General features: G+C 42.5%; 1 protein-coding gene across 1 annotated transcript in view; it reads right to left on the bottom strand.

Moving 5' to 3' along the window:
* Positions 1–22584, bottom strand: part of CD96 (CD96 molecule) — a 28105-nt gene extending 5521 nt beyond the window's left edge. The window contains 12 exon segments of the mRNA XM_063150404.1: positions 1694–1768; positions 4503–4556; positions 5731–5916; positions 6249–6317; positions 6320–6332; positions 8194–8249; positions 12366–12588; positions 14060–14127; positions 14130–14162; positions 19207–19423; positions 19425–19633; positions 22527–22584. Coding sequence (XP_063006474.1) covers positions 1694–1768; positions 4503–4556; positions 5731–5916; positions 6249–6317; positions 6320–6332; positions 8194–8249; positions 12366–12588; positions 14060–14127; positions 14130–14162; positions 19207–19423; positions 19425–19633; positions 22527–22584 — 1261 coding nt within the window.
* Between the last annotated feature and the right edge of the window lie 2160 nt (positions 22585–24744).

Below are 24744 nucleotides of genomic sequence, written 5' to 3'. Positions count from 1 at the left end.
GAGATAGGTAAATAAACTTAGAAAAACCATTTGAAGCATTTTTATATTTCATCTTATTTTCATGCGAACCTCAGGAGCTTGAGTGTACTGGCTGGTTTTGACCTGAAACCAGTAGAGCAATGAACAAACATACATAAATCAGAATTTAGACAGGATGTCACTGGCTCCAGTGAAATAGAACTGTTTTCCCAACTAGCAAAAGGAAGTTTGGAAAAAGTTATAGTACAAGAGTCACATCTGTAATGTCTGATACCAAATACCAACTTATTTGACATTTTCCTTTAAGCATTTTTTAATTGCTAAGGTGTCTAGAGCTCAGCTAGGTATTTATCTGATATTCAAACACAGACAGATGGTAGCTAGCACGTAGACCTTTATTTTCCCAAGAGAACTATTTCAAATTTACTAAAAAGAATCCATATTTCTTAACAACTGTCTCATTTTGGAAAAATATCAAGCCATCTGAACAAACCTGCAAAGGTGAACTGCAGCTTTAACTGATCATTCAAAGCCTAAGCATCTCTGGCTCAGTGATGGAGCAGTTGTGGCAACTAAGCAAAATCAGGCTACAGTTTTAGCAGCCTTGGTTTTGCTCCCCCTCTTCCTCCTCTTGCCTATATATGTGCATTCTTCTCTCATATGCATTTTCAGCTGTCTCTTAGATTTTCACTTGCAAATAACAGAAATGAACAAAACCAGTAGACTAAAACAGAAGGTTTGAGCTTGGTGTCCTGTCTTGACTGCAGCCCAGAGGATTTGCTCAAGAAGCTGATCTTAAGCACACTGGTGTCACCAGTGTGAGGACCAGCAGTGAGTCAGACCTGAGAAGTTCTAACCCAGGGCTGTCGTACCGTAACTGGCACATGTTGGGACCACTGGTTAAAAGGCAATTGCTTCCCAGGCTACTTGCAGAAGAAAAATGGCTCATATCCATCTTACATTGCAAGTTTGACCTTGCACCACCTCAACCAGGGAAAATGTATAATTCAGCAAGGAGAACCCTCTCTCTTCACATTGTATATTTATAGCCTTTGTTATTAATTATTTTTGTTGAGATGGAAGGGCTTCCAGTCCACTTGGACAAGCAGCTTTGGTGTTCTGCTGTCAGCCAGGCAAATGTCTCTCTTTTGGGGATGGGGAAGGCAGTTTGAGAAGCAGCAAATTTTCGTTTCAGCTGCAATCTGTGTTCCTGCCTTGGCATATCTCAGTCAAGCCTCTGCAAGCCCCTGGGCTTTATGTTGAGGGATTCAGCTCCCAAAGAGCACTCTTTTGGGGCAGGCCAAAGCCTTGTGTTTAGTATCTTTCTCCAGTGTTCTATTTAGGTATGATATTTAACTAAAAACAGTAGGTATTCTTCATAAACACCATAATAACACTAATTAACTTCTTTGTAAACACTAATAACACTCGATATCTGTTCAGTTGCCAAAATTAATGAATGTATCCTAAAGAGAGCATTAAAAAAGATAAAATCAAGACAGTATTTTCTCATATATTTATTCCTGAACTGTGGTTACACTGACAGGGGTTAGTGTAACCACTGGTTAGTGGTTAGTGTACAAAGCACTAGGAAAAGAACTTCAACGGACATTAAATGTATTGCTTCCAAAAAAGTAAGATAGTTATTGTGTTTATGTCTCTTCCTTCTACATTGTTGAAGCAATAGAGAAAACAGTTTGATTCAATTGATTACCTTGTGTTGTGGAAGCAGGAGTCAAATTTGCTGGACTTGTGAAATCCAGAGAGGCCACAGATGTCGATTGGTGCTCTAAAGACAGTTAACACGGTATCACATTTAGTCAATAGATTCTTTAGAAAATAATGTTTATAAATTACAAAACAACGTAGATCGACGACCTTGCAGTAGCTATTGGGTAAACGCAGACTGAGCAGCAGAAATCCTGCTGTGGGAGTTAAGGCTAAATGCTCAAAGCACATTTCACAACTCCAGTGGGCACTTGCAAGGCAGCTGATGTTATCAATGCTGACCCTTTCCTGCTGGCTGGCTGCTGGCATTGCTTATTTGTGCTTCTGCACACAGGGTTTGGTTTGACTGCTGTGGTTTGATTGTGCACTTAAATGTGGTGCTCCCCAGCTATACCAGGGCCTTGCCAGAAACCATCCATGACAGCAGGCCACAGCCACATCAGCCCAGGAGATCACCTGCTCTAGTGAGTTTTCCTCTCAATTGCTGAAGGTAGTTCTATGTAATTATCCATATCCATGCCCTGGTAAAACAGAGTTAGTTATATAATTGATGAATGGGAATGATGCCCTGCTGTTGGGTCAAAGAAAAGTGATGGCTTTAACTTTTCTATCACATGCACCTCTCTGTCCCAATAGGACAAATTTATTTACAGTTTTATAGGCCAATTATTCAATTTTATAAGAATATGTAAGAATTATATATAACATTCAGCATGCCATTTAACGTTCTGTCCTAACATGGCGGTTTTAGCAAGATTTCTTTCACATCTCTGCTTGGCTAACCCCACAGCTCACAACTTCCCAAGCAGCAGCACATTGGTGCTGTCAGCACCCGAACATACTGACCTTTGCCTGCCATGCCTCTGACTCTGTGTGCATGACATTTAGGCAGTGGTAAAGTAGAGATCCTACATATATTGAATAAGTAATATTTTGCCCCTTACCTGAGGCTGTCATAACAGCTGATGTGTTGAATTACTGAAGTCTATAACAAATCAAAGCAAACATTCAGCATGAGAAAGGTCTTTATTCTGCTTTAGGAAAGTGGGTGATTGAAAGGTTCAGGAGCAAGAAAGTGTATCACATCTAAATTCCAAATAATCTTTCCATGCACAACTCAGACAAGTAGTCCAGAAAGAAACAGGAAATGCCTGAAGTAACTGTGCTGAGAAATCCCTGGAGAAACAAAGGTTTTGGGGAAAAAACTTTGGAGCCCCTGGCACCTCAGCTTAAAAACCAGAAATGAATCACATGGGTTTATTCCATAAAAAGAGGTGCACTGTATTAGCACAGATGCTGAAACAACATTTATGACCTGGTGGTGGTACCTGAACAGTTTCATCTGTGAGGCACTTCAGAGGCTGCAACTCTGAGAGGAAATTTCAGGGACACTCTGCACTGAAAAGTGCTCACTGAGTCCTCAGAGAAGAGGAGGGAGAATTATTCCTTCTAATTAAAAACTGTTAACCACACAGGCAAGCTCAGCAGAGACACCATCCTGCCCAAGCAGCATATATGTCCTAGATGTCTGTTTTCTTTCCTATTTTTTCCCAGCAGGAGAGGTGAAGTACTTCCCAAGTAAGCCAGAAGGATGGATAATGTCCCCCCAAAAAGGTCTGTGAAGGAAGTGACCTATTAAAGTTCACACACTTCATTAGAAAAATATATCTGGGAAGGCAGCCAGAAAATACTTCTGTCTGGTCAGGCATGTCTGGAGGGCATTGGATGGTGTTGCAAAGGTGGGACTGGATCTTAGCATAGGCAGGTGACCATCCACTCTCCAGCTGCTTTTTTGTGCTAATACTTGTACCTCCTGTGACTGCTGCTCTTTCATTTGCATTTCAGCTGAGCCTTGCCTGCACTGACGGGGATTTCACAGTAGCTGGCTGACATCAAGGATTCCTTACCAAAGATGCAACAGGCCTAAAAACCAGAGCAGTGAGGGTCTTTGAGATGTGCCTGGTTCCCAGAGGGTTCTGCAGAGTGTACAAGGCAAAGAAGGGTGGTGGTCTGATGCGAGCTGCTAGGCTTCCTTTGAGAGTTCACCTTGCAGAAGCCAGCAGAGGAAAAAGTCTCTGTCTGTCAGGGTCCCCCAGTATCTGGGATGGTTTTCTGGCACCTAGTGGGGTATTGGCTGAGCCCCCAGGGCCTACTACAACCAGCACTAGCCAAAGTTTTTCACAAAACCCATATTTATTTCTTGCCATCTACTTACAGCATTTCTCTGGCAAACTCATGTAACCCCCTGCTATATGCTGACTCCCATGTAGAGCAGAGCAAAGCAAACTGCTCCAGGAGAGATGTTTCCAAAGGGCTTCACCTGAGGTGTGGACTGAACATTTATCTGTCTGCAATAAGATGATAATACGACAAACTTGCAGGGGAAGAGCAAGGATTTATGAAATTTACACAAATTAAGAAACATTATGTCAGTTCTTTAACATGGCAAAAATGTTGAGGATCTTTGCTCTGTGCTTAAACAGAAGGTAGAGCCATTAGGAGGGCTGTTATTTTTACTTATTAGTTGAGTACTGAAAGAGCTATATTCAAAGGCCAGCTGAAGCATCAGAAATAACATTAAGTACCTCTCAAGGCTGGAGTTTAATTACGCTTGGTCTTAATTATAACAGATTACATCACCAGAATATTGGTTTGTAGTATTTTCTCTGAAGTCAAAGCTGCAGAAAGGGGTTCCTTACTACCCATTTAGAGTAGTAAAAGCTACAACAGCTTTAGGACTTTATAAACAGACCTCAAACACAACCCAAGTTATTTTATTCTCTAATTTATCCTACCATCTGAAACCGTGGTAGTAAAAACTTCAGCTGAGGCTTCATTAGACTTATTGTCTGTGACGGGAGAAAAAAGAGAAAGATTAAAGCAGTTCTTAAAAGTAGTTATAAGGGCTGAAAATTTAGTTTGGGCTTGTTTCATATTGTGCACCGTCACAGAAGGAATAGCTGAGAATGAAAGTAATACTTTCTTTTCTATCACATCTAAATACTTTAACATTTTTATACAGAGTGGATCTATCTTAGCATTAGCATAGCCTCCTGGCAAGAACACAGCTTTAACTGACAGCTCTTCGATAGGACTACATTTATAGAAAACTACAAATTGGAAGAAATGAGTAATTTTTGAGAAAAATTTATGATTTATCTCTCTCTTCTCTGAAGCTGTGTTTACAGAGGAGTAAGCTGTGGCTTTTGCTACAGTCTTACTTTGTGGAAAAACATATCAATAGGAATATACACAGCCACAAGAGAACCCAGCTGAGCTGAAATAGTTGCCCTGAGAGGTGATGTGCCCCTAGATGCTGCTAAGGGGTCAGCAGCTCAGCTGTATTGTCTGTGCAGCAGAGAGCACACATAATAAAAAAAAAAGGTATAAATATGCATTTGCATGTAAGAGGAGACATGCACAAGAGGGTGCTAAAGGAAATCTGTCTGCCCTTCTCACCAGTCACCCTGCATCCTCAGAGGTGCTGAAAACTGTGCCACCAAGAATCCTGCTTTTACCAAAGAAACAGGACAGTATTTCTCCCCACTTCCCTAATCATGTAGCTAATTCTTACAGTAGAGATTATAAGGGAGTTTCTCCACTATCCACAGAGGTGCAGCCTTTTGCATGTTTTACTGAAGGTGTATAACTGAAGGTGTATAATCCCTGAGTCTGAGGATTTGTTTTCCCAGGGAGCCATGAGTGGTCCATGAGAAACACATCATTATAATAGCTCACTAGTGCCATGTGGCTATATTAGAGTATTTTTGGGTATGGGAAGTACAGCAAGATTCTGCCTAAACAAACAAGTGTCTTCTGTTTGTGCAGAAGTTTCTTAGTTCATTCGGAGGCTTGAGCAAATATTTGAGCCAAAAAACCTGCCATAGAGTCCAAACTGCGTGATGAACTTGTACTATAAAGCTTTTATACTGTTGGCATTTCTTCAGTATTTTAAATAACAAGCGAATACATGTGTTTGGTGTTCTTAACATTTTAGTTGTGTCCTATTGAAGAAAAATGTACCAAAGGAAACAAATATTTCTTTTGATGAAATAATCTTCATTTCATTTCCCAGGAAGGGAAACAGACACACACATGAGAATGTCTTATGTGTCTTATGGGTCCCTTGGAACATCAGTGTCGATCTCAACTCATAGAAATCTTCACTGTCCTGCAAGTCTTCTTGTACCACAGAAATAAGAAATTACCCTCTTGTTACACTCCAAACTCTAAGTCAGAGATGTGCAAAATATTGGTACTGGAAAGCAGGATCATATAGCTGCAGGTTTCTTTGCTGAGACACTGTCAAATATTTGGCAAGAATGGTGTGGTCATGCCAAACCATAGTTCCCATCCCTGGCAGGGGCTCTGGTCACAGCCTTTTGTCAGATGTTTCCTTTGAGAGCTGTTTCCTTTGTGCTCTCCCCTTCAGACACATAGACACCTACAGGCTCCCTGGGGCAGAAGTGGGGAAGAGTCATAGCTTTCCCTGGGAACCACTCCTGTAGCTGTGCTGTTTCTCCGTGGACAGGTTGTTTTACCTCCAGGCTGTTCTGTCAGGTTTGCTCTGTCCATGTACCGCAGGAGGCTTGACTTGGGAAGTGCCTTCCACATGACACATTAGGCTGTGGGACAGCACAAGGCAGTTGTTAGGTTAAATACACACACACACACACACACACACACGTAGATATGTTAGGTGAGCCTCTGACATTTCCCTCCTGGCTGCCAGCTTCCAAACGCCTGTATGGACAATGCTCTGGAAGGAAGCACTTGCTTTCTCTTTATTGTGTTTCTTGCCCACTTCCCTCATTTTTCTGATTGCAGACAGGCATTGTTGAATGAGAGCCCAGGGACAACCCTGTTGCCCTGAGTGTCAGGACTCCAACCCCCTCCAGTCCTATTCTGTGGCTTGAGAGATACAGAGTGACCCCCACCCTCCTGCTCCCGGAGACAAACACTCACATGGAAAAACACTGGAACTAGTAATGGGTGCAGTGTGTGTGATGAGAATAAGACACTTTCTCATTGCCATGAAAATCCTCTCTTCATTCGGCAGATAAAGAAAGAGACAATTCCCATGAAAAAGACTGCCTAGCCTGATATGTTGAATATAAAAAAGTGGATACCTTTGTAGCAGACAGAATATGTATAACATTTCCAGAAGACACAAGGAATTGGATACTTTAGATGCGGTAGTCCTGGTTCTATGCCAATTGTTCCAAAGATCTGCATTTGTGCTCTGTTTAATTTCTCAGCAAAAAATAGATGGGCATGACCTCAAAGTCAAGGCTAGATGAAGGCTTGGGCACTAGCAGGGTGAGAGGTCTCATCCTCATGCTGCCTGGAGATTCCCAAGTATATTTATTTAGCAGGTTATGACACTGTTAAGTACTAAACACTGTTATAAGAGAAATGGCCTTGTTCTTTTCAACAGAAGAAAAAAGCATGTGTTACTCATGCAGCACAAACCTCTCTTGTTCCCTCATTCAAAGAAAGTGGTTCCTACATTAAGTTGGAAGCAAGCTTGATGTTATGAAGCCAGCAGAAGTCAATCATTCAGTACAAAGACTGAAACAATCCAGCTGAAACTCTTTCCCTGCCATGGTAAACAGCACCTGAGCTTGTAGTATAATGGCTTTCTCCTATTTTCCTCTTCATTATTCCCTTATTTTTCAGGCACTTTTAGGTCATAATATTTTTTTCAATTCTTCCTATGAATAAACAGAATTTTGATATCCTCACTAGATTTAAGCCCTGCAAAAAAAGGCAGAAAAGCGAAGTAAAGAAGTCAGTGTTTGTTTGGAGGTGAAGAACAGACAGAGGCTCTTGGGGGAGTTTCTATTGCCCAGTCTTGTGATAGCAGGCATCCCTTGCTCTGTTCAACAGGACAGTGCAGACAAAAGCCTACAATGTCCAACACCACACCCAGAAATAGGTCACCAGGAAAATTATACCAGTTTTCAGAATCAACTGATACATGGATTGTGTGAAGTGGGTGGTTATGGATAGTACAAGGTTCTGCCTGCCCACAGGCTCTGTTTCCAAGGAAAACCTGCTTGATTTGAGATACTTGCCAATCAAAGGTTTTAACTTTTAGGGATGGAACAGGAAGCAAAGCACCGTAGCTAATAGCCAGAGAGGCTTACTAGTCAGTCATATGAGCCATAAATATGTTTTATACCAAGCATGGCCAGTGCAATTCAGTAGGCTTTTATGTTTTGCCATTACCAAAACTGAAACAGAGGCCCACACCGCAGAGAAGTCCTTAGAAGTCCCTGGTTTGTGCTCACTGCTGTGGGGGAGGCAGTTGCTCAGAGGAAAGGGCGTGAGCACCTTGTGTTAACTCAATGTCTTCCCTGCAGCCCTGTGAGCTCAGTCAGTTTGGTGGATGCCTCCTATGCCTGATTCAGCTCAGCTTGCCTGGCCTTGCTCGAGTGGCATGGTGTCAGTCACAGGCATCACTCTTTGTCCAAAATTGCTCACCTTCTGCGTTACGCTGGCTGAGCTCTCCTCCAAGCTAATGGAGATCTCAGGGTAAGCTGGAAAGCAAACATAAATGTATTAGTGAGATGGACACTGCAGATAACAATAACAGCTTCTAATAACACTTAACAGTGTTGTATCATAAGAAGGGTGGGAATTAAATCCTACCTCCAGCCACACATCAAGCAAGATAAAAGTATTACAGCTGCAATTTGAGGTCAAGGAAGTGGTTTACAAGACTGTATTAGCAACTATTGCCACAGGATCTGGGATGCATTTCACTGCCTACCTCAACTAGGCTTGGGTGGCTTTGCTGGGGAAACAAACTGAAACCATCCTGCAGTCACAGCTCTGGCAGTAGAGCCACCCTTACTGGGCCCCATGGAATCACATATACCCCAGTTCCTGGTTCCTCTGTGTGCTTGCCAAAGGTATCTCCAAAGGCTTTAGCCATTCCCCAAATGTTTGATTTTGGATGCCAGCTATCCAGATGCTGTTGCCTGGACAGACGTGTGACAGTGTCCCCACAGATGCTTCCTGCCTAGCCAGGAAGCCCAGAGGAAGCCTCACAGCAGAGCAGCAGGGCACTGATGACCACATCCACATTAAACAAAAAACCGGTTTTTTTTCTGTTTTTGCAGCATTTTGGTTCTGGGCACAGCTGATTGTTTATATATATATATATATATATATACAATACAATATACAGCCAGAAAGAAGCTATCAGGTACCCTAAGCCTCCCTATACTACATTCCCAAATTAGCCATTGGGATGTCTGGTTTGGAACAATATTGACTGACTTGACTGACTTGTTAAGTAAGGACTATTGAAACTGTGTTAGTGTATAACAAATCTCAGAAGCCTCAGTAAATTGGGCTTCTGGCCCTGAAACTGGACCGGATTACTTAGGAGGTCCAAAATTCTTTATCTTTCCAACCTAAACCTCACTTTAATATCTACCATTAAAATAATTTTCTCTTTTTCTTACCCTGTTAATTGATATAGAACCACCTCAGTTAATTACAATCTCCCCTGAGGTGAACTATCCAGGTTTCCCTGTTTTATACAGCTAATCCACCAAGGACCCTCCTGACTTTATTTTTAATTTCCATTTTTCTGCCTGATGTTACTGATGGACTCTGCCTGGGCATGACTTACATTTAGTTGTCATGGCCTTATGGTTTTCTGGACTTACAGGGCTTTTTTTGGGTGGAATTTCCTGTTTTTTTAAAATCTCTTCTGGGTTTTGAGTTTTTCTGCTTTTTTGGAGGGTGGGGTGGGGCAGGGGTTTTAGATTCTTCCTATCAGGAAATGAGTGTCCTAAGATTCATTCTTTCTTCTTTGCCAAAACTGTACAGATGGTAGTGGAGCTGGCAGAAGACAGACAGACTTTTTCAGATACAGGGAAAAGTCTCGTAAACTGGATCCTCTAATCGCTGCATAAGTTGCCCAAGTTATTTTATTGAGGCTAGATGATGTCTGGTCCAGTGCATGCTCTTCCTTTTGGCTTTTTTCATGAGAATAGGCATGCTTTGCCACACCTGTATTGAGCACTATCCTCTGCTTTCTCAGATGTGTTTATGGGGTAGCTGTTCTGGCAGGCAGCTCTCACACATAGCTCTGAATGGTCTAATAGATCTTTTCCAATTAACATATCAGCCCCTGTTAACACTTTGACATTCATTTGTCTTGCTAGGATATTTACCAATGTTTTGGATCTAGGAGAAATTCAATATTTAGTTCAGTAGTTTCTGCTGCTGAACTTTTACAAAAAGGAAAAATCAATATTTGGCAAAGTTACACATGAAAAGGCCATACCTTTTCACAGCAACTTGTATCTAAAAGAACTCTCTTCTAGAAGAGAAATATTTTAAAGTACTTTGATCCAAAAGCACCCTCTATCTTGATTGAATGACCGTTTTTTCCCAACATACCAAGACTCTCAACTTCCTTGAGAGATCTTTTCATACCTTCTCCATCCTCTCCAGTCCAAATCTCAGCCTCATTGGGCCACCTCAAGCAGCTGTGAGGGAAAACTATTTGGCACTCCTCAGACTTGGCCTGCCTCTGCTGTGTTTAGCTCTGCCTGAAGTATTTTTCAGAGGGATCCTGCATGAGGAGTTTCCCACAGGCACCCTCTCCTCCTCCTGTCCCTTTCAGCTCTGTGCTGCAATAGCTGCCTGCCCTTCCTGCCCTACTTTTAAGCCACCCAACCTGAGGGATTCAATTGCATGAGTATTCGGATGACAAGGGAGATGCTGTCTTGCCAAGATGGGAAAACCTCCCCAGGTTTCCACTGGCCTTTTTCCCTAGCCGTGCCCTTGCTAATGGCCAGAATGACAGATATAACTAACATAAGGTGCTGTTGACTTTGTATGCATATACTATCTTTAGTTTCTGTCCCACCCATTTGAGGCTGGATCTAACTGCCAGAACACAAATATTAATTTCTTTACTTTCTAGTCAGCGCAAGGAACAAGAGAGGTGCTGCCATCTGAAAGGGCTCTTTGTCCCCAGATGTCACCTAGGGAATGCTGGATTATCCTGGGCAGTGTCTCTGCCAGTGCTGTGCAGGGATGTGGGCTGGCTCAGGGCACAAGAGAGTACATGGAGAAAAGTTGGGATGGTGCAATCATAAGTGGCACAACTTCAGCAAATGGTAACAGGAAAGAGTGAGACAAGATGCAAAATAGTTATTTCACTTGCAAAATTCAGATGCGAAAGGGTTAGGAGCACAAAAGCACACTTCCTCCAAGTGGTGGACTTTACTCAGCTGAGATCTGAGAGACTTTCCTCAGCACCCACTGCAAACCTCAAGGCTCTCAGGGAGCCAGTTCTGCCCTTGGGACCCCTCCGAGAGAGGCTGGAGGCACAGCACCCTGGTCCAAAGCCAGCCAGCACTTACTGGGAAATGCAGACTGTTCACCACCAAGGGTTGCAGCTGTTTCCTCTAGTTTCCTCTCTACACTGCTGAACTGATATTTTGATGTGGGGTCATGCACAGCTAAGCACATATTTCTCAGTAATACAAAGAAAAAGGTAAATAAAGCAACCTCTTAGTAAGAGACACACAAATCTAGGCAAGAGCATCAGCAGCGATGGAAGAGAGAGAGTTCAAGTATATTAGAATGATTACCCAGGTAACACTGTTGCTGTATGAGAAATGTTGATTTTAAAAAGCGTCTGAATCATGCAAACGAAAGAGGAGGTTTCAGATCATTAACTTCTATTTTTATTCCTTTTACATCAGTGACCAACAACTCTCAGACACATTTGCTTTTTTCAGCTGATCCCTGTTGAACTTTCCTTTGACTTCAGAGCATCAGCCTTAAATGGCCATGCCATCCTCAAGCTGTGGACTTCCTCGGACCATCAGCTACAGTCAAGGGACTGTTGACAGGCCCAGTGTTTAATACTCATTTACTTTCAAAGCTTTGGAAATGTTTTCCTGACCAACTGATCTCTAAAGAGAAAATAAAGCCTGGTTTTCAAGTGGGTAGCAATTTTCTGATTCAGTTGTACCTTTGTGATAGTAGAGCAGTTCCTAAGCAATTTGAAATGGGACAGGGCAAGTAACTAAAGATGGGGAAGGCTTACAAAAAATGAAATGCCAGCCCACATGTCTGCAGTACACAGGCTCTGCCACTCCTGGCCAATTTGAGACCCCCCCACCAGGATCCTCATTTCCAGACACTCATTTCCTCATTTTGGCAGCAGTTGAATGTCACATGCATTTGAGGATGTGATTTTGCTACAACTGTAGTTCCAAACTGCTTACTAAATTACAGCTATGATTTCCTGACCACAGACAGCATGGTCATTGGGACACGGAGATCTTGATGACCAGTGTGCTTCCCTGTAACACACAGAATCCCAACATAAGCCTACATATCAGTCTTGCCATCTGCATGATAGGGAGATTGATATATATGCAATGAACCTACTATTTTTTCTTGCCAGAAATTGAAGGAAGGGACTCAAATTCTTCTAAGAATTGAGTAAACTCCACCATTTGCTAACTTTTTATGTCATTGCAGCTGAAAAAAATGACAAGGCAAATATGTTTACATTTAAAAAACCAGAGTGTCTGTCAAAAGTTATTGGCTTCAGAACCAGGCAGGAGTGTCACCTTTCCAAGTGCAAGGCAGCAGGCAGTTGGCATAATACTTACCAAATACTCTCACAATGGTGCTGCTCTTCTGGACTCTCTCTGGGTGGTACAGCACGTGGCAGGAAAAGACTCTGCCATCATCAGTGATTTTGGTGAGGAAAACCTTTAGGGTGTTGTTCAAACCCAGGAGGACTTTTTGCCCGTACAGCATGCTGCTGTTCCTGTACACAGCAGGACAGGAGGGCTCCTTGGTCACAAGTTCCTCTTTCCACCCATTTTCATCCTGTGTACAGAAAAACCAACAAAATTGTGAAGTTCAGACACACACAGTGAAATGTTTTTGTAAACCAGCTCTATTCCCACTATGAAAAGTTTCCCTTGCACATTGTGTAGCAGTAAGGGGACATTTGCAACATCTGGTGGTTTTTTTCCAAATATATTCTCTCTCAGAACTCCAATACCAAGAGCAGTCATCATCTTGACAATAAAATGTGGAGTAAATAGCTCTGTCCTGTGAGTTCTGCTCTCTGTAGCCTGCAGAGAGAGCAACAGAGGTGCTTTCTCACTGCACCAGTCTTTAAGTTATGCTGAACATCCCAGACATGTTGAATGTGACTGAAATTTCAAGGAAAACTTTGCTGTTTTAGAATTTTAAGTAGAAAACCTTGATAATAATAACTAAAATTTATCTCTCTAATTGTCTGTGTGGCAGCCAGGTTATAAGTACAACCAGCATGTCCTGGACGTCTGTGCCTCAGTACATATTTGCAAGCTTTACTCTGTACAATGTGTGGCAACCCACATATTTGGGGTTTCAAATATCATATATTTGGGGGTTTTTTTTCCCCTTTCCTCGGGTACTTTGTAGAGGGAACTGGCAGAACTGACATTGTAAAGGTAAGGGTGTTTTCTACAAAATGATTTAAATTTTAATATTAAGAATGACCTTCGGAAGGGAGATCTAAGTAGATAATTAACCAGGACAGAAGGTTAAAAAAACCGAAACTATTTAAAAATCACCTTCAAGGAAATCCTCAACAGTTACAGCTTCTCAGTGACAGCATATTTAAATGGACAGGAAAACTCAAGGACACTGATCACTGATACTTATCTCCACACACACACTGATACGAATGCTAAAAGGTTGCATTAAAACATGCATATAAATATATATCCAGAAAGTGAGATAAAGTACAAAAATACAGCAAGCTTCGTATCTGACAGAAAATTGCTTAAAACAGTTTTTCATGTGGTTAGCCTGATAACTGGGTTTGCATGTCTTCAGTGGCCTCTGTGACACAGAGGTTCACAAAACTAAAAACATTAGCCAGTACCTTTCTTTTCTATGTCAGAGCAGCCTATCTCACTATCCTACACAGTAATCATGTATTTTTCAGATACTAAAGTTTCACTACAAAAAAAACTCGCTGGAAATCCAATACAAGAAATCTTTTTGTTTTGTTATATTAGCCTCTTTCCCTAAACCTGCTATGTGCTCCTGAAAAATTCAAAGCAATAAAGCAATTAAGATGGAATTTTTCCTCTTTGCTTCTTTAAGAGTTATTATTTGCAGTGTATATTTTGCAATTCTATGGTTATACTTTTCCCCTTTATTATCACAGTCCAATATGACTGATAAGTTTTTTAGCAGATTCTGCAAGCAGGACACAGTGGAGTAGAACATTTTCATTTCAATCTGCAAAAATACCCTGCAGTTCTTTCTGAACTTTATATCTCAGATGAAAAATACTTACCACTAGCCATTTCAAAGGATAAGTGGACAAATTTTCTGAGGTCTCATCCTCAAGGCATGGAATTTCTGCTTTAACCACACTTTCTTCAGGTAGTGCCTCTTCTCTTTTATCATTGGAACAACAACAACAAAACCCAAGGAGGAAAATCAGAAGCATGATGTTCATTGTGCTTTGAAAACCAATGCTGACTAGTCTTCTATTCAAGGAACAGGCACTTCTTGGTTTAGAAGGGAACTGTAATTTTCAACCATTACCCCTAGACACATTTTTCAAGTGAAAACCCTACATCTGATTCTAGTTGCAGTTTCATGACTCAATTCACAGCATTACCAGAACTTCTTGGCAATTCTTAAAAAAGCTTTTCTTAACTGCAGAATCACAATGTCTCTTTTCAGAGCTGAGAATAATCGGAAGCTACAATTTTTATGTTACAATTCTTTTTTTTTCTGTGGCAATAAACCTTCACATCAATTTTGTGCACCTCTATTTCCTTTTCTCTGAAGATATCTGCAGATATCCTTTTTTCACTAAGCAAGCTATTCAGCATGTCAGTTAGGTTAAGACTAGCCCTGTTTTTCCTATTGTTATTCTCCAACCTGTCCACTACCACCAAACTTGTCACTCTTTCCTTTCTTATCCATTTCAAAAGCCATTTCTCCACCTCCTACCCTACCTATCCTCAATCCAGGGCTCCATCCAGCTGCGGAGGCTGACCAGAGTGGTGCAGTGAACAGTGCATTGCTGTGATCCAGATGTTGGGTCTGTGAGTGTGCATGTGTGTATTTAAGCAGGAAGAGCAGTGGTGCTGGGTGGGAGATGCTGTGAGGGCCACGGTCAGCACAGACCTCTCGGACCCTTGGCCATGGGGCAGGCAGGGATGTGGCACATCCTGCCATCCTCCCTTGCCACTCAACACAGGAAAACTCCTCAGCTCTGCTGTCCTGGTAGCTCTGGCTTGCATGTGGAGATAGAAGAGGTATGTATTTAATTTATTTTTTATCTTGAGGGGAGTGAAAATATCCAGCTGTCCCAGACTGCCATGTTATTTGTCAGTGGGGACTTTTTGGTGACTGAAATTTCCTTTGTACCTGGCACCCAAGCACAGAGCAATGGTGCCAGCATGTAGCCTGTGCCACAGAGATGTGAAGAAAGGTAGTGCCCTGAGCTGTGCCTGGGAGAGCCAGCAGCAGAAGCAGCTTCCCTCCACTGTCCCTGAGACTGAAGGACCTGGGGAGCCAGCTTTTGCAGCAGGACAGAGAGCACAGAAGCCCTAACAGGGCTGGGTAGTGCAGAGAGGATAATGAAAGGACAAAGCAAGCAAATCTATAGTTTCTCCAGGAACAAAACTGTACAGAAGATTTTGCTGGGACAAGCCACCATGCAAAAGTGCCGTGCAGAGTACAAGCGTGGACATGAGCAGTCATCCCAGAGTTCAGTCTGGAAACAGCTTCTGCCTACTCTCACAGTCACATGTCCCAGCTACTTGCTTCCCCCTCCTATCTCTGACTCCCATCTCCATTAACAGCCTGTTGGCTAAAGTCCTCTGTATCTGTCTGTCCTACAAAGGCCTGCTGCTCTGTGAGCTTTTTACAAGTTGAGTGCATCTGGATTCACTTCTCTTTGATGTAAATGAAAACTGTACTTCATTATAGACTGTCACCTTTATTCATCCCATTCACTCATAGGCTGGTTTAAGGTTTTTTGCCTTCTTTTGAGTCAGAGTGGTTTATTGCAAAAGATATGGTTACCTTAAAACACAAACCTGCAAAAGGTGGCAAACAATTTTTTAGTTCTTTCTGGCAAGCAGTCATCAGTAGTACAGCTTGCTACATCTTGTAGTTACTGAAAAAAGTCACAGTGATGCTGATATGAACAAGGGCTGCCCAAACTGTAGACAGCAATAACAGCATTGAGCTTGTCTGTATCAACCAAGGGCAGGAGAAGAAAAGCGATACCTGATTAGCTCAATTGCTGTACTAGAAAGTGAGAAACTTTGCATAAAGAACAGAAGAAGCATGGGAGGGTTTCAGAGGGCTACCAGCACAGTTTGTACCTCCCTGCACTCCCTTTGATGTTGTTGTTGTTTATTTGGACTTCAGCAAGGCCTTTGACACTGTCTCCCACAGCACACTCCTGGACAAGCTGGCAGCCCATGGCTTGGACAGGAGCACTCTGTGCTGGGTTAGGAACTGGCTGGATGGCCGGGCCCAGAGAGTGCTGGTGAATGGTGCTGCATGCAGCTGGGGGCAGCCACCAGGGGTGTCCCCCAGGGGTCTGGGCTGGGGCCAGTTCTGTTCAATATTTTTATTGATGACATGGATGAGGGTTTAGAGTCCTTTATTAGCAAATTTGCAGATGACACTAAGCTGGGAACGTGTGTTGATCTGTTAGAGGGACAGAGGGATTTGCAGAGGGACTTGGAACATTTGGATGGATGGGCAGAATCTAATGGGATGAATTTCAATAAGTCCAAATGCCGAGTCCTGCACTTTGGCCACAATAACCCCCTGCAACGTTATAAGCTGGGATGGTGTGGCTGGACAGTGCTCAGGTGGAAAGGGACCTGGGGGTGCTGGTTGACAGTCGGCTGAACATAAGCCAGCAGTGTGCCCTGGTGGCCAAGAAGCCCAAAGCATCCTGGCCAGTATCAGGAATGGTGTGGCCAGCAGGAGCATGGAGGTCATTCTTCCCCTGTACTCGGCACTGGTGAGGCCTCACCTGGAGTATTGCGTCCAGTTTTGGGCCCCTCACTTTAGAGGGACGTTGAGATGCTTGAGCGTGTAGAAAGGAGAGCAACGAGGCTGGTGAGGGGCTTGGAACACAAGCCATATGAAGAATGACTGAGGGAACTGGGGTTGTTCAGCCTGGAGAAAAGGAGACTCAGAGATGACCTTATCACTCTCTTCAACTTCCTGAAGTGTGGCTGTGGTGACCTGGGGGTCGGTCTCTTTCTCCGGGCAACAACAGATAGAACAAGAGGACGCAGTCTCAAGTTACACCAAGGGAGATACAGGCTAGAATTAAGGAGGAAGTTTTTCACAGAAAGAGTGGTCAAATACTGGAATCATCTACCCAGGGAGGTGGTGGAGTCACCATCCCTCAAAGAGTTTAAAAAAAGACTGGATGTGGCACTTGGTGCCATGACCCAGTTGAGGTATTAGAACATGTGTTGGACTCAATGATCTTAAAGGTCTCTTCCAACCTAGAATTTCTGTGATTCTGTGATTCTGTGATCCCTCTGCCCTGTGGAGCACAAGGAAATTCCAAAAGGGTAGCCTACCACAACAGACCCCCATACAGCAGGCAGAGTGGCAGCTTCAGCTTTGGCACAATTATTCAGCATGTACTGTTTAAACACATCCATCCTCTGTGAGCTGGGCAGAGGTATTGACTCTTTGCCTCTGTGTGTTCATCAGGGCAGGCAGGTGCCACAGGGTTGCTCCAGATATGTCTCCAGGATAACAGCACCAAAATTCTTTGAGTCACTGCCATGCAGGTGCCATCAGTGTCAAACATCCCTGAGTATGAGTCTTGCACAGGACCTCCTATTGCTACAGGAGTAACATAGTCCAGAGTGGGGACTACCAGTCTGGCCTTGTGATGTAGGTAAAAGGAGAGTGGGAGCACACCAAAATGCCCCTAAAATGACCTGCACCCACCCTGCTCCTAACTCTTGAATGTCTGCTGTGTCTATAGCCTTGGGCCCATGCAGAGTGAGCACATTGGCCTTGCAGATCTGAACTAAAGCAGTACCAGATTTGCTGTTTACTTTAATCCTTCTTGAGTTGTTAGCAGAAACCTGGGTCAGAAAGAGGTTTCTGAGGTCATCAAATCCAGTTCCCCATGTGCACAACAACAGACTTGCTCAACACTCATGCCAGGTTCCATTTTCACAGGAGTTTGGGCTTTTGCCCTCACTGCTGTCACCAAATAGCTGTTCACAAAGTTGCTACACTGACAGTTGCCACTGTTTTTTAATTTGTTGTCAAATACATTCTCATCTGATTTAAATAAATTTGTTACTTTACCAGGATAATTTAAATATCCTTCCTGGAGTTCAGACTGCGCCGTGAGGCTTACTTACCGAGAGCAGTCATACTGCTTTCCAGCTTCCTTTGCCTGACAGAAGCAGCCAAATCCCCATTCCTGTGATTCTCCTATGCAATTCCCCACTTTGCTCCAGTGTCTTTTTGGTGGTGGTGATGCCTTAAGTTTTAACTTTTATAATTTTCAGATTCTGTGCTGCTTTAGTGTGTAGTTCTGAACTTCATATTAAGGCTTGGTAAACTTTCTTCACAGAGTAGGTAGACAAAACAATTCCTTTTCCAGCTTGGGACCAAGAACAATCAATATTAGTTTCAGGCCCAAGAGCATAAACAATGTGGGCTGAAGAGAGAAGAACAAGAAGGATGGGACTTCATAACCTAAAACTATAATTGGACAATTAACTTGAATATGCAAATGGACCAAAACTTATAAAAATGTGAGACCTCGTGACTGGTCGTCCATTTTGTGACCATTTTGAGTTCATCTTGGCTGCAGCCCTTTTTGGGCTCTTATACTGCCCAAGATGGATCTTGGCACCTTGTTGAGGCCTTTTAATAAATACCTACTTTATTCTTTAACTCTGTCTATCCTCTGTTCTAGGTCAGCCTTCACAAGGTGTCAGTGGCAACTCTCATCCTTCCATGGAACAAACATTCAGCATGTTCTGCAGATGCCAGCCCTCAGCCTCAATCAGACAAGGGTGTTTTCTCTTTCTGGTGCCCAGTGCTGCACACCCACAGCAGCAGCAGCACATGATTTGAAGATCCAACATCCTTAGTCCCACCATATCCTGAGCTGCTCATCCAGTCTCCTCCACAATGTTTCTCCAAAATGAAAATGCAGAAACTGCCCACCTCACCACCTTTTTTTTACTTTACTATGAAACTTTTTATTCTACCAAACAATTAAGGTTTCCTAGTAATGAGTTGGAAAAAAGAACTAAAGAATGCCTGGTAAATAGGAAACTGTAAAAGCAACATTCAGTGGCACTACTGTGAATCCCAAACAAATCACCATCACCAACCAAGAAGTGTTCATCTATCCTGATATTCTCCCCCACCTCACTAGGAAACAGCAAAATCTCATTTGCAATCACTTACCTTCTGCCTTGACAGCAAGTTGAATTTTTGCAGCCTTTGTCCCATATGGGTAGGTAGCAAAAGTGCATTCGTACTGCCCAGTAAGGGACACGGTAGTATTTTCCAGGTGCAGCACCCACCAATTGCATTCAGACATGGCATTTGGATTGGTGGAACACGAGGACCCTGTGTCATCACCACTGCAGCGTATCCTTGTGCTGAAGGACACTGAAAAGTTGGACAGAACCTTCAGAAAACTTGAAGTAATGGGTGCCATAGGTGGGGTGATATACAGCTATTTTGGTAGAGGGGCTGCTGTCAGTCTTGGACCACTGTGTCTTTATGATGTGGGTGCTGTGCAATTTTGGGAACACGCACACCAGGGTGATGTCAATACCTGGTGGAGCGTGGACCACTTCTGTCTGGGTAATGACATCTGCAGTCTGGCCTTAAAAAAAAGACAAGATTGATTTCAGCGCAAGTAATGTTTAAACAAAGCTTTTCCTAATCCATCTTTGATTTGGTGCCTTAGCCATAGACAACTATGAAGACCCTACAACTTCCAGCAAATCTCCAACCAGTACAGACTGCAGAGAGAAAACTGGGAGAGCAAATGCATGTGTGTCTGGAAGATGGCAGGGAGGTCCTGTCACAGTTCTTGGAGAGAAATGAGAGCTCTGAGGGTCTCTGTGAAAATGAAAATCTTTCAAGTAATATAAATAAAGCAGAAGCTGGACGCAGTTATTCCCCAGTTCTTTTTACAAGAACAAATGGGTTATCCCCACTGGCTAATTCCCTGCACCATCCCCCTGCCCACTGCCTTTGTGGCTTCAGCAGAGAAAGCAATTCTCTGTGTTATTAAACAGCTAATGTCCTAAACCAGTGTCTGTCTCAGTGTCAAAGTGAGCTGCTCTGGTGTGTGTTTTCTTCCTCTGTTAATTTCCTAAAGCAGGTGGCAGTCCTTAGTGCACCATATAAAAGAGTAATGGATCGATGGAATGAAGGGGCATTCAGCAGGAGCCTGTACCACTTGGTTTAGCTGCTGTTGTAGTAGAATTGATTTATATCCCTTTCTCCCTCCTATGAGTAAGAGTCTGGCAGTCCCCAAACCCCTCTGAATGCAGGGCACTGACAAACTCAAGGAGATGAAGAATTTATGGAGGGGGTTGTTGCAGTGAGAAAAGTAATCAATCATTTCCATAGAGCTGTACACAAAAAGTCCCCTGTACACTGGTTCTTTTCCAAAAGAATGTGCACGTCCAAAAAAACAAAAACAAAAACGAGTTGTGCGGTTGTCCTTAGGTACAGACTTGTTGCCCCCCATTTATATTCCATTTTATCATCCTCCCTCTGTAGCATAACATCTCTGTATATTTGCTTTGGGAATTTGCCCTGCAGTCCTGCCAGCTGCAAGTGCCCACTGCTCACCTTCTTTCCTTGAAAAAGCTGGATACCAATTCCTTTGCTTTGACATTGGCTCGGCTGTGTGGTATATGGCTCTGGGGCACCTGAGCTCAGGCATTCTCAGTGGGGCTGCAGTGTGCCCCACACTCCCCCAGCTCAGCCAGGAAGGAGCCAGGCAGGGACTGTGCACCCTCAGCTCTGGCTTGATGGAGAGAAGGCACAAGGGCAGAGTGATACATCCTCACAGAGCTGGCTCCGATTTGTTACCTGTACACTGAAGGGTGACATGGACACTTGGAGACTAGATGTGTGGAGAACAAAGCTACTCAATGGCCATGGCCTACATTAATCTCTGCTGTTTCATTGCTGCACATGTTCTGCTCATCTTCTTTTATTCTAAAAGACGTGATGACGTTAGAGGTTAAATAAAAATAAGCCTGAATGACAAGTCTCATGGCCTTGTGCTGTGAGAAAAATTACTAAAACTATTTTTGTCAGTGCAAGGAGCTTATTATAGGAAATGCTCTCTGATTTCACCACAAGTTTTGCATCAGTAAAAGTTAAGGGAAAAGCAATTAGCAATCTTGCAATCAGACTACCAAGCAAAAGACACTCAGGATTTTGTCTCTCATATTCATGCTGATGCTGCTTTAGGTCTAAGGATCATATAAAGAACACCTATGAAGAACCACTTGAGTAATTTATAATAAGTTGAAAAAATTATATATGTAGAAACAACATTTTAATTTGCATTATATCTTAGTAGCCTAGTGCAGTAGATTATTTTAACTGAAAACATTTTGTGCAAAAGTATTCTTAACTTTTTGCTAGCATCCCAAAATAAGTAATCTCATTTTATGCTGACTTTATTTTTCAAAATCAAATAGTGTCCAGTAGTGCATACCTGTGCTCCAGCTGAAATTTCTTAGAGTAACTCCCAGACATTTTGGTGTCTGATCTCCACAAAGGGCATAGAGGCTTCCACTTTCACCTTTGAATGACTTCAGTGAGGGTTTCATCTCAGAGGAAAAACCCCTCCAACTCCTATTTTTCTGTAATTGCTATTTCTTTCTTACATGTATATGTTTTGAGGCTTCTATTCCTTTCTTTGCATTTGAGATTTTCTATTTTCTATGAATACATGTATGAATTATTTTTAAGAACCAGTTTGCCTCAGTGCAAAAAAGATCAGCCTATGCCAGATTGTGAGATGCATCCTTCACTGCTAGTCAAATATATCCAGTTTTTCCCTTCTTAACTTGAAAACTGTGATCCCACAAAATTGTTGCTCCTAGCTGGTAATAAATATTCCTGCATTTATCATGGTCAAAATTTTGAGAGGGTGGGGCTTTGTGAACATTATACTTTTTCTTGGTTTTCCTCAGATTGCTTTTGGTTTAAATTCCTCTGACAAAGGTACAGCCCTCCTTAGTCAGCTTTTCTGAGTGTTTTACTTGAATGACAAACTTGTTTCTCTAGATGTTAGCACATGGGTCTAGGTGGAGAAGAGGAAGGGAAGAATCTGTTTAAAAAGTTTCACCTGTACAATTTACTCTTGCCTTGAAGTGTTTCAATTCTTCCTCTCTCTGCATACACAGGTATGTAAGACAGAGACAGAGAGGTATTTTTTATTTTCCCATTGAAAGCAGTTTTCCTTTTGTCCCATTTGAGAGGAGCACACAATCCCCTACTTCAAGTGAGCTCATCCCAGTGATTATTCCAGCAGGTTAGGCATATTGAATTAAGTAATCTGCTCAGCACAAGGCATTTACTCCTTAATAGCTGCACATTATAACTAGGGTTATTAGAAAGTTGTCAGGAAATAGAAAATCATTGCCAGTAGCTACAGCTCAACCTAGTAAGACCCACTAATCCCAACCTGACCCTCATCACCCACCATCATAAACTGAGTCAAGATGTCCCCCTGACACTCTTACCTGTGACACTGGGCACTGAGAGCAAACAAAAGAGAGAGAAAAGCCACCTTGCTTTCATCTTCACTTGATGAAGTTCTGGTGAATATGAAGCTGTCTTGGTGCTCCCTCAGAAAAGGAAGTTGAAATGGCCTGCCCCGTGCAGACAGGCAGATGTGCAGCACAGTCACTCAGCATGACTTCAAAGAAATGCTTCATTAAACCAAAAGCCTCAGTTTCCTGCTAGAGTGATAAAATAAGTACATCTTGTGAAACTTTTAAGACAAAAGCATTACCTACACTTTAGCCTGTGTTGAAAACAATGTTTTTTTCCTTTGTCTTCTCAGATTAATTCAGAGTAAGCAGTTTACTGATTTACACACTCTCAAAAATATGCCAGGTACCTAAGTTTGAATATATAATTTTTGGGGGTGTGGTTTAGGGGTGATTATGGTGGTGCCAGGTTTGCTGTTGGAATTGGTCTTGAAGGTTTCTTCCAACACTGATGATTCTGTATGCTCTGTGTACTATAAGGTAGATAGCATACAAAAAAGCTGACTTACTTTCTTTCTTCATTTACTTCATGTGCTAGTATCACATATACTATTTCTATATTCTCTACACTCAGTATCTTTTAAAAACACAGCTAAACATCATAAACAATCTCCAGAAATAAATACAGATTGAAATAAGGGTTTCTACATTCACTTTTCCCCCTCCTTTTTCTTCCTAAGAAGAACACCAATTATTTTCTGCAGTTTGATGAATTGCAATATCACATGTGACAATGTCCCTTGGTGTGGTTAATGTCCTTCAGCTGTCAGTTTTGTTAATGGCAGCACCCTCAGGTGGAGGGGCATGATTCCTGACAGTCCTGTCACCTGTCTTTATTGCAAGTCACCTGTACATCCTTCTGAGCTGTCCTGGAAGCACACTGCATTTCCATGAGTTAGGCACAGACCTGCCAGAAAAGCATCTCATTGCAGGCAGGTCATACAAATTTGCTGCTGTTGGCAGCTTTACAAAAAGAAACAGGTTTGAGTTCTTGCTTATCACGGTTCTTTCCCCCAAGCCAAAGAGCAGGGCAGGACACCTCACGTACACAGCGTGGATATGTGTTATGTGCTGGCTCTTCACAGTGTGGATGTTTGGCAGTATGGATGGGCAGGACACTTGGTGTCCCTGATAGCTCCATCCTCTGGGGCCCAAGGACAACCTACCATTTGTACTATGTGACAGAGCCTATTACAGCCCATTCCTTGGGGAAGAGAAAGCAAGTGTCACAGTCCCTTAAACAGGCACCTCTCTCTACCAGCAGTGCCCTCCCTCAGGAGGGAGTCCTTGACTGAGCTGAGTCCTGACATGTCTTTTCCTGACTGCCAACTTTTGCTAACCATGGAGCTCCCCATACCTCCAGAATGAAAGGTACAAAGGAAAAGGTGAAAAAGAAGGACTCTGATTATTTTCCTATTTGATGACCTGCCAGGTGTTAACAACATCTATACCACATCCCTAATTTGTGCATGTGCAAAATTTTGATGTCACATTTAAATAGGCTCCAGCTGGAGCTGATAGTGCTGGCTGGGCTACATCAGGGCTCCACATCTTTTGGAGAATAAATGCTGCTGCACAGTCTTTTTGTTTGCATTGATCTTCTACCTGATGGAATGTACTAAGAGCACTTGTAGGAAATGCACTAGATGCCCAGGTTACTGCTAAAGGAATTTTCTAGGGGATGAAATCTCTGCTTGTCATTCAGAAATCTGACAGAGAAAGATCTGTCCCAGATGATCAAGAAATCCTGAAGCTGAGGATGAACAGAATATTCAAGCCATGGTAATTGACAGCCACAGAAGGGAGTAAAAATACTAAAGGGATATGTTCTGGTTTCCACTTCAGAGTAAAGACCACAAAGAACACAGAGATTACCTGCAGATACTGCAGTGCAAGAAAATCTGACTTCAGTCTAAAATTTGGATTTTCATTTATGATTGCAATTACCTTAGCTTTTCCTGCTGATCAGGTCATGTAAGCTTTGTACCATGAGAGAATGTATTTTGTCTTGAATGAGATTTTTTATTGATCTGAAACACACATCCCAAATTTAAAAGACAGCTCAAGTGCTGTGTGGCATATTCAAGACACAAAGAAATCCCTGAGCAGCTTGTTTGAGTTTCTAGATCACAGTATCTTGCCCTTAGAATTTGTTTCCCCCCTTGAAATAATATCCTAAAAATATACT

This window comes from Melospiza melodia, chromosome 2, assembly GCF_035770615.1.
Source record: "Melospiza melodia melodia isolate bMelMel2 chromosome 2, bMelMel2.pri, whole genome shotgun sequence".
Lineage (NCBI taxonomy): Eukaryota > Metazoa > Chordata > Aves > Passeriformes > Passerellidae > Melospiza > Melospiza melodia.
This window is presented reverse-complemented; position numbering and strand designations above follow the sequence as displayed.